This window comes from Tachyglossus aculeatus, chromosome 25 (genome assembly GCF_015852505.1).
Source record: "Tachyglossus aculeatus isolate mTacAcu1 chromosome 25, mTacAcu1.pri, whole genome shotgun sequence".
Lineage (NCBI taxonomy): Eukaryota > Metazoa > Chordata > Mammalia > Monotremata > Tachyglossidae > Tachyglossus > Tachyglossus aculeatus.
The window spans coordinates 2,008,466-2,019,093 of record NC_052090.1 but is presented as its reverse complement, the minus strand read 5'-3'; the positions used below and the strand labels follow the sequence as shown (position 1 = coordinate 2,019,093).

The 10,628-nt window shown below is 45.7% G+C and overlaps 1 protein-coding gene across 3 annotated transcripts in view; it reads left to right on the top strand.

The window, feature by feature from the left end:
- Positions 1–362: 362 nt before the first annotated feature.
- The window catches only part of ABRAXAS1 (abraxas 1, BRCA1 A complex subunit), a 46,538-nt gene continuing 36,272 nt past the window's right edge, over positions 363–10,628 (top strand). The window contains exons 1-2 of one of the 3 annotated variants that reach the window (XM_038766617.1): positions 363–483; positions 5,888–5,978. In XM_038766617.1, coding sequence (XP_038622545.1) covers positions 397–483; positions 5,888–5,978 — 178 coding nt within the window. In that variant the 5' untranslated portion in view covers positions 363–396. Of the gene's footprint in view, positions 484–5,887; positions 5,979–10,628 lie in introns of those variants that run through there. The other 2 variants (XM_038766619.1, XM_038766618.1) reach the window with 2 other exon arrangements.

Below are 10,628 nucleotides of genomic sequence, written 5' to 3'. Positions count from 1 at the left end.
TAATTTTCATTCTGCTATCGGGAAAGCCAAAATTAGGATTTTAACTGAAAGTATATCTTTCAGGCATTATATTCAGTTCTTACATTCGCCCCCTTTTGGACCGTGAGCCCAGTGTTGGGTAGGGGCCGTCTCTATATGTTGCCAATTTGTACTTGCCAAGCGCTTAGTCCAGTGCTCTGCACATAGTGAGCGCTCAATACATGCGATTGATGATGATGATGATTGATTGATCGATGAGGCGAAGGGGGCGGGTGGGCTGGGCCGGGCGCTGCCGCCCGTCGCCGGCAGAGGGCGCGCCGCCGCCCCTCTTCCGTCGCCTTCCCTCCCCCCCCCGGTGTTGCCGCCAACGGTGAGGCCCGAGGCCGGGCCGCCGCCATCTTCCCGAGCGGGCCGGGGATGGAGGGCGAGAGCACGTCGGCGCTGCTGTCCGGCTTCGTGCTCGGAGCCCTCGCCTTCCAGCACCTCAACGCGGACTCCGACTCGGTGAGGCGGTCGAAGCGGGCCGCGGTGGGGCGGCTTTCGTTGGCGTGTGGGGGCGGAGAGAGAGAGGGGCCCACCGGGCCCAGGGCCTCACTCCACCTGCTGCGGCCCGTCAGGGCCTGTGAGCCCCTTGTAGTTAGTCAGTCAGTCAGTCAGTCAGTCAGTCGTACTCATTGAGCGCTTCCTGTGCGCACAGCACCGTACTAAACGCCTGGGAAGTGCAAGTCCCTTCAAGGCCCTCCAGAGAGCTCACCTCCTCCAGGAGGCCTTCCCAGACTGAGCCCCTTCCTTCAGCTCCCTCTCCATCCCCCCATCTTACCTCCTTCCCTTCCCCACAGCACCTGTATATATGTATATACGGTTGCACATATTTATTACTCTATTTATTTATTTATTTGACTTGTACATTTCTATCCTACTTATTTTGTTGGTATGTTTGGTTCTGTTCTCTGTCTCCCCCTTTTAGACTGGGAGCCCACTGTTGGGTAGGGACTGTCTCTATGTGATGCCAATTTGTACTTCCCAAGCGCTTAGTACAGTGCTCTGTACATAGTAAGCGCTCAATAAATACGATTGATTGATTGATTGTCTGTCTCCCCCTTCTAATAATAATAATGGCATTTGTTAGAACAGTGCTTTGCAATCAATCAATCGTATTTAGAGTAATAAATTCTCATTACTATGTGCAGTGTTCCCCCTCGTCCCCCTCTCCATCCCCCTCATCTTACCTCCTTCCCTTCCCCACAGCACCTGTATATATGTTTGTACATATTTATTACTCTATTTATTTTACTTGTACATATCTATTCTATTTATCTTATTTTGTTAGGATGTTTGGTTTTGTTCTCTGTCCCCCCCTTTTAGACTGGGAGCCCACTGTTGGGTAGGGACTGCCTCTATATGTTGCCCACTTGGACTTCCCAAGCGCTTAGTACAGTGCTCTGCGCATAGTAAGCGCTCAATAAATACGATTGATGATGAAGTCGGCAACGTAGAGGGACGGTCCCCACCCAACGACGGGCCCACAGAAGCTGCTTGTTTACAGGGATCGCATCTTCAGTGCAGAGGCATATAGCAAACGCTTAACAAGTACCATCACAAATAAAGAAATAAACTCTATTGCATTCTGCTTTCCCAAGCGCAAGTACTCTATTTTATTTGTACATATTTCTTTATTTTATTTGTACACATTTATTCTGTTTTGTTAATTTGTTTTGTTGTCTGTCTCCCCCTTCTAATAATAATAATGGCATTTGTTAGAACAGTGCTTTGCAATCAATCAATCGTATTTAGAGTAATAAATTCTCATTACTATGTGCAATGTTCCCCCTCGTCCCCCTCTCCATCCCCCTCATCTTACCTCCTTCCCTTCCCCACAGCACCTGTATATATGTTTGTTCATATTTATTGCTCTATTTATTTTACTTGTACATATCTATTCTATTTATTTTAGTTTGTTAGTATGTTTGGTTTTGTTCTCTGTCCCCCCCATTTAGACTGGGAGCCCACTGTTGGGTAGGGACAGTCTCTATATGTTGCCAACTTGGACTTCCCAAGCGCTTAGTACAGTGCTCTGCGCATAGTAAGTGCTCAATAAATACGATTGATGATCAAGTCGGCAACGTAGAGGGACGGTCCCCACCCAACGACGGGCCCACAGAAGCTGTTTACAGGGATCGCATCTTCAGTGCTTGGCACATAGCAAGCGCTTAACAAGTACCATCACAAATAAAGAAATAAATAAACTCTATTGCATTCTGTTTTCCCAAGCGCAAGTACTCTATTTTATTGGTACATATTTCTTTCTTTATTTTATTTGTACATATTTATTTATTTATTTTATTTGTACATATTTATTCTGTTTTGTTCATTTGTTTTGTTGTCTGTCTCCCCCCATTATTATTATAATAATAATAATGATGGCATTTGTTTGTTAGAACAGTGCTTTGCAATCAATCAATCAATCGTATTTAGAGTAATAAATTCTCATTACTATGTGCAATGTTCCCCCTCGTCCCCCTCTCCATCCCCCTCATCTTACCTCCTTCCCTTCCCCACAGCACCTGTATATATGTTTGTTCATATTTATTACTCTATTTATTTTACTTGTCCATATCTATTCTATTTATTTTATTTTGTTAGTATGTTTGGTTTTGTTCTCTGTCTCCCCCATTTAGACTGGGAGCCCACTGTTGGGTAGGGACTCTCTCTATATGTTGCCCACTTGTACTTCCCAAGTGCTTAGTACAGTGCTCTGCACACAGTAAGCGCTCAATAAATATGATTGATTGATTGCAAAGCACTTTCTAAGCACTGGGGGGGATACAATGTGATCAAGTTGTCCCACGTGGGGCTCACAGTCTTAATCCCCATTTTTACAGATGAGGTAACTGAGGCTCAGAGAAGCTAAGTGACTTGCCCAAGGTCACACAGCAGACTTATGGTGGAGCTGGGATTCAAACCCATGACCTCGGACTCCAAAGCCCAGGCTCCTTTCGCTGAGCCACGCTTCTAGACTGTGAGCCCACTGTAGGGTAGGGACCGTCTCTGTATGTTGCCAACTTGGACTTCCCAAGTGCTTAGCACAGTGCTCTGCACACAGTAAGCGCTCAATAAATACGATTGAATGAATTTATTACTCTATTTATTTATTTATTTATTTTGTTTGTACATATTTATTCTGTTCTGTTAATATGTTTTGTTTTGTTCTCTGTCTCCCCATTCTAGACTGTGAGCCCGCTGTAGGGTAGGGACCTTCTCTATATGTTGCCAACTTGGACTTCCAGGCGCTTAGTACAGTGCTCTGCACACAGTAAGCGCTCAATAAATACGATTGAATGAATGAATGTAAGCACCCAGAAAATGCCACTGATGGATTTGGCCCATTCCAGAGCGCTTAGTACAGTGCTCTGCACACAGTAAGCGCTCAGTAAATACGATTGAATGAATGAATGGCAGCTGTAGCTTCCGGGGATTTGTTGTCACGAGCAGGTGAGGTGCTGGGCAGTATTGTCAATCAGCCAATCAATCAATTGTATTTATTGAGCGCTTACTATGTGCAGAACACTGTACTAAGTGCTTGGGAAGTACACATTGGCAACATATAGAGACAGTATTGTCCCAGTGCTATTCCCCCTCCCCTGCACCAGGACCTTAGCCAGAAGATAATAATATAATAGTGGTATTTGTTAAACGCTTACTATGTGCCAAGCACTGTTCTAAACGCAAGGGTAGATACAAAGGAATCAGGTTGTCCCGCATGGTGCTCACGGTCTTAATCCCCATTTTACAGATGAGGGAACTGAGGCACCGAGAAGTCAAGTGACTTGCCCGTAGTCACACAGCTGACAAGTGGCGGAGCCGGGATTTGAACCCATGACCTCTGACTCCAAAGCCCGGGCTCTTTCCATTGAGCCACGCTGAGCTGGCCTGGCTTGGGACCCACCGACTGACCCGAATTAGCACATGAAGGTGCTAATTGTTGCAGTGGGCACTCTTGACAGCCAGCACCATGAGACACAGCTTAGTACGTGGATTTCCTTGAGGTCGGTTACATTTGAGAATTGACCCGTAGTCACCTCTGAACAGGTTTAAAGTGTGCCCACAGTTGATGAAAGAAACTCACAATTCTGAAAACTTTCTCTTGTAATTTCAACCACCAAGGAAGCAAAGCCACATTCCAAATCTATTTAAATAGCCTGCCACCCACAACATTGTGGTCACGTGAACCCAATAGAGTTGATTCTCCCAAAACATGCGTTTTCACTACTCATTTTGGTTAGAACACCGTTGGGGAATTTGGGAACATTTTTCTGGCAACATGCACCTATTTGGATAGACTGTGATGCGATGGCCAGAGGAAAAGGCAACACGTGGTTGTGGCTTCAGTAAAGGTGCGTGCTGCAACTGAACTTTTTCTCAACCCTGAACTACTGCATTATTGGAGAACAGACAGAACGTACCTTCAGGGATTAATATTTTTCCACCAGTAAGGCTTTCTCTGTGTATTTAGACATGAGATAATGATGTCGGAGTCTCCCATCTGGAATGATGGATTCGTCTTTGGTCCTCATGCCTCAGGACTGAGACTCTGAGTGGAGGAATTGATTATAGTTGGAGTGGTTTGTGCACCCTCTCTCTTGCTTCTCTGTCTGTTATTTCCCCTGGTTTGTGTGTGAGATGTCTTGATTTTTCAAGATGATGTTATTTATCTATGGGTGTAAATGTAATGTAATTGGGTTCTAATCCTGGCTCTACTACTTGTCAGCCGTGTGACCTTGGGCAAATCACTTCACTTCTCTCTGTCTCAGTTAACTCATCTGCAGAGTGGGGATTGAGACTGTGAGCCCCATGTGGAACAGGGACTGTGTCCAAACCACTTCATTTCTGGGCACTGCCCTGATGCTGAAGTACCATAAATCCATGAGGGCATTCAGTTCTGGGTGCCAGTAAAGAACTTACCGCCAGCCTAAAGCCCCAATCTACTTCTGCAAAGACATTCTCAATTATCTGCAGGTCCCTTGAACGGTGGCCTCAGTGTTGCAGTCCCCTGCATATAACAACTCTTGAATGTCTTGGTCTTTCAATGATGCTCGTAGTCTGTTGAACTGGAAATGATTCCTGAGAACAGAAGTGCTTTCAAATGTCAGTGCTCAGGCTCCTTATTGTATTCTCTAGCATGGGAATGTACTGGTCCCCCTAATGGCATATGCCCCTTCCTGGACTTTTTCACCTGCAGTCCCACCAGCCATTTTAGGAAGAGGTACTGTTTCCCTTATCATATGGGTTGCCTTTCGGTTCTACCAACTCCCACTGACCCAAGTTGTGTTTGCCACTCGTGGGAGGCCTAAAAGTTGGGGGGGCTTTAAGTGGTTGGAGACTCCAAGTTTGGGTTTGATCCTTCCAGACCATGAGCACCTCAGCTCTGGTGCCTAATATTCTGCACCTGCCGTTCGCCCTTACCTGGGGCCTCACAACCCAAAAATTCGAGGTTCCCTAGAGGGGAATTTTCTGGTCACTCACTGTGAGGTGTAGTGGGACAGTTGTTCCTCAATCTGCTAGGTATGGGCTTGTGAGACAGAAAGGATGGTGCCGCCCTTTACGGTGATGGGAAAGTTGGGGAGGACAGGGTTTGGGTGGGAAGATAAGATGCTCTGTTTTAGACATATTAAGTTTGACATGGACGGGACATGGACTGTGTCCAAACTGATTAACTTGTCTCTATCCCAGCGCTTAGTACAGTTCCTGGCACAGAGTAAGCACTTTTCATGCCATAAAAAACCCCCAAAGCATTTGAAATATCGATTGCAATAGCTGCTGTTTTTATAGATGAGTCTGTTGATTTTTGTAACAATGGCAATAAATCTGCCCGTATTTCAAATGTGGCTTCTCTTTTTAATCCTCTTAGGAAGGATTCCTCCTTGGAGATGTGAAAGGAGAAGCCAAGAACAGCATTACCGACTCTCAAATGGATGATGTTGAAGTTGTTTATACAATTGGTGAGTTGAGGAGAACCACTGTGCATATATGTTTATTGGTGTTCTTCATTTGATTCAGATTGTAAAGAGTGCAGAGCCAGAATACAGTGCAGATTCTTTTGTAGACTTTGGTTGCTTTTAGAGTAGATTTAATCCTTGGCATGGGCAGGAGCAGAAGGTAGGATGAAGGATAGGCTGTGGTGAGGCCTCCTTTTCTCCCCAGCAAGATCTGTAGCTCTCTACTCTCTGGAGCACACAGTGAGGATGCGATGATGTCTTAGCACGTATATAGATTTGTCAGAGTGAATCCTGATAGGGACAGGACAATCTGGTTGCCATGTACTTTTGGATTCCCTGTTTTTAAGAGCTTCTATTCTTGCCACTGGGTCTCTGACTACTCCTGCAGTCCACATCCACAAGGTGCCCACAGCAGCTTGCTCCCTAAGCTCTGAAAAGTGGAGGAATAGAGAAAATCCACTCACTTGCAGTCTGGAAGCCTAGGCTGGAAGGGCAAAAAAGGTATCGAGAAGGCCGGCTTTAAAGGGGATAACCATTCAAACTCAACTAGCATTCTCGACCAAGACCCACCAATCACTTGTAGAGGCCAGTCGAGGGGATGGGCAGTATCTCCCTTTGCTCCCGGTGGCTTTCAGTTCTGGGGGAGTAGACATCTCCCCTGCCACTTCCAGATTCTTGCCTTCCAGACTGTCCTTTCCAATTCTGATGGAGCTCTTTTACCAAGTTCAGGGAAAGTCCCAATGCTAAACACCTCAGAGAGCCCAAGTTCTTTAGAGAGTACATTCATTCACTGGGCTCCCTGGCCCAATCCACTCTGATCTCAGTCTATACTACAGAGGTTTCCTGGATCATCTTTTTAAGGTGATACCGGTCTCTGCACTCAAGAAAACCTCCAGCGGTTACATCTTTTCCTCTGTGCCAAGCAGAAAGTACTGACCATTGACTTGAAGGCCCTCTACCAGCTCTCCCCTTATTGATCTTCTGTCTTCGTCTGCTGCACCCAAGGAAATAAGCATTATATTGAGGCTTACTCCCTGCCACTCCCCTCTTCATCCCTTCTCCATTATTGCTAGGGACTTTCTTGACCCCTAAAATGTCCTCATCCTCCCCTATCCCCCTAGTATTTAGTTTTTTTTATAAACCAGCAGAACAGGTGCCCCCCACCCCCATCCCAAATGGTTTGCTTTCACCCTGCCAGCAGGAGGGTGTTGGGAAAATGTTACCAAGTCCCAGCTGGGACCCCAGTGGTCAAGTACCTCTGGACAGTAAGCTTGATATAGGCAGGGAAGGTGTCTGTTTATTGTATTAAGTCCCAAGCACTTAGTACAGTGCTCTGCACACAGTAAGCGCTCACTAAATACAGTTGAATGAATACTTGCCCTGCCTCCGGGCTCCAAATGATGGGGAGCCAGACTAGTTTGACTTGGCCACCTCCCGCCTTGCCACTTTAATAATAACAAAAATTAATAATTACGGTATTTGTTAAGCGCTTACTATATGCCAGGCACTGTTCTAAGTGCTGGGGTAGATACAAGATGTTTAGTGCACTTTGAGTTGCATTGAACGTCTATTCCCCAGCACTCATTTCTGGACTCTAGACCTCTCAGAAGCTATTCCTCCAGGACCTGCTTGGGCCACTGTGGCTGTTACCACACCTCCGAGCCTCTGTAGCTGTGCCCCTCTGGTCACGCTATTCCTCTCCCCCCAACTCCTTTCTGCCGCTGCTGGTCTCATCTTCTAAATCAATCAGTAAATCAATAGTATTTATTTAGTGCCACCCCATCTACTATCGAGAAGCAGCATGGCTCAGTGGAAAGAGCTTGGGCTTTGGAGTCAGAGGTCATGGGTTCAAATCCCGGCTCTGCCAATTGTCAGCTGTGTGACTTTGGACAAGTCACTTAACTTCTCTAGGTCTCAGTTACCTCATCTGTAAAATGGGGAATAAGACTGTGAGCCCCCCGTGGGACAAGCTGATCACCTTGTAACTGCTCCAGCGCTTAGAACAGTGCTTTGCACATAGTAAGCACTTAATAAATGCCATCATTATTATTATTATTACTACCCTGTCACTTCCCTCTCTAAGCTCACCATTCTTCTTGCCAAATCCAATGGCCACTACTGCATCCTGATATTCCTCAATCTCTCAGCTTCCATCAACACTGTGGACCCCCGCCTTCTCCGGAAACATTATCCAACATTGGCTTCACCAACACTGTCCTCTCGTAGTTCTTCTGTCTCTCTGGCCACTCATTCTCAGTCTCTTCTGTGGGGTCCTTTTCTGCCTCGCTCCTTCATTCATTCAATCAAATGTATTTATTGCGTGCTCACTGTTTGTAGAGCACTGTACTAAGCACTTGGGAGAGTGCAGCACAACAATAAACAGACACATTTGCAATCCCTGGCCAAAAGGAGCTTACAAGGTAGAGATGGGGAGACAGTCATTAATATAAATAATTAAACAGAAGTGTACAGTAAGTACCGTGGAGCTGGGGGTGGCAGATGAACAATGGGAGCAAGTTAGGGCTACTCTAGAAGCTAGTGGGAAAAGGGGAAAAGGAGGCTTAATCAGGGAAGGACTCTTGAAGGAGATATTCCTTCAATAAGGCTTTGAAGTCCGGGAGAGTAATTGTCAGATTTGAGGAGGGAAGGCATTCCATTCATTCATTGTCGTATTTATTGTGCAAAGCACTGTACTTAGCACTTGGGAGAGTAAAATATAACTACAGACACGTTCCTTCCCACAATGAGCTCACAGTCTGGGGGGGTGAGAGACATTAATATAAACAAATAAATAAATTACAGATATGGACAGTTATATACATATGTCCTGGAGGGATGGGAAAGAGAATGAATGAAGGAGCAAGTAAGAGTGGTGCAGAAGGGAGTGGGAGAAGAGGAGAGGAGGGCTTAGTCAGGGAAGGCTTCTTGGAAGAAATGTGCCTTCCATAAGGCTTTGAAGTGGGGGAGAGCAATTATCTGTCTGATATGAGGAGGACGGGCATTCCAGGCAAGAGGTAGTATGTGGGTGACAGGTCAGCGGCAAGATAGACGAGATCGGGGTACAGTGAGAAGGTTAGCATTAGAGGAATGAAGTATGTGGGCTGGATTGTGGTAGGAGAGTAATGAGGAGTTTCTGTTGGATGTGGAGGTGGATGGGCAAACAATGGACGTTCTTGGGGAAATTTTCCTTGAATGTTTTTGTAGAAAAATGATCTGGGCAGCAGAGTGAAGTATGGATTGACTGGAGTGGGGAGAGGGAGGTCATCAAGGAGGCTGATGCAGTAATCTAGGTGGGATAGGATGTGATTGTATTAATATGGTAGCAATTTGAACGGAGAGGAAAGGGTGGATTTTAGCGATGTTGTGTAGGTAGGACCGACAGGATTTAGTGATGGGTTGACTATATGGGTTGAATGAGAGAGAGGAGTCAAGGATAACACCAAGGTTACAGGCTTGATGGTGGTGCCAGCTATAGTAATGGGAAAACCAAGGGTAGGACAGGGTTTGGGTGTGAAGCTAAGGAGTTCTGTTTTGGACATGTTAAACTTGACATGACAGGAGGGCATCCAAGTAGAGATGTCTTGAAGGCAGGAGGAATTGTGAGACTGCGGAGAGGGAGAGAGATCAGGGATGGAGATGGAGATTTGGGTATCATCTGAAGAGATGTGGTAATTGAAGCCATGGGAGCGAATGAGTCCTCCAGGGGCATGAGTGTAGATGGAGAATAGAAGGGGGCCTACAACTGAACCCTGAGGGACCCTGCCCCCTCCTGCTGTACTTCCCTGATTTCCTACTACAATCCAGCCTCCACACTTTACTCCTCTAATGCCAGCCTATGCACTGTACCTCGATCTCGCCTATCTTGCCGCCAACCCCTCACCCGCATTCCTCTGGCCTGGAATATCATCCCCCTTCGTATCCAACAGCCGATCACTTTCCCCTCCTTCAAAACCCTATTAAAAGCACATCTCCAAGAGGCCTTCCATGACTAAGCCCTGATTTCTTTTTCTCTCTCTCCTTTCTGCATCACTCTTGCACTGATTCACACCCTTTGTTCTCCCCTCCCTTATCTCCACAGCACTTTTGTACCTATCCATTGTTCATTTATAGTAATATCTGACTTTCCTTCTAGACTGTGAGCTCATTGTATACTGGGAACATGTCTACCACTTCTGTTATATTGTACTCTCCCAAGTGCTTAGTATAGTGCCTTGCACCCAGTAAGCACTCAGTAAATATGATTGATTGAGTGCCTGCTTGGTACTAAGTGTTTCAGAGAGTACAATAAGCTTTAGTAGACATGATCACTGCCCTCAAAATGTTTGCAGCCTAGCTGGGGAGACACACTAAAATAATTTACAGTTGAGAAGGAGATGAGTATAAGAGTTAAACGCTTAGTACAGTGCTTTGCACACAGTAAGCGCTTAATACGATTGAATGAAGAGTTAATGCTTAATTTAATAGTGTGTTGTTGCATTAGTAGTAGTAGTAGCAGCTTTTATTGAGAACCCACTTTGGATGGTGCACTGTATTAGGCACTTGGGAAGTACAGAATTAAAAAAAAAAGGAAACATTCCCTGCCCCAAAGGTGTTTACAGTCCAGCAGAGAAGACAAAACACAAAAGTGTTTACAACTAGAATGATCAAAATAAA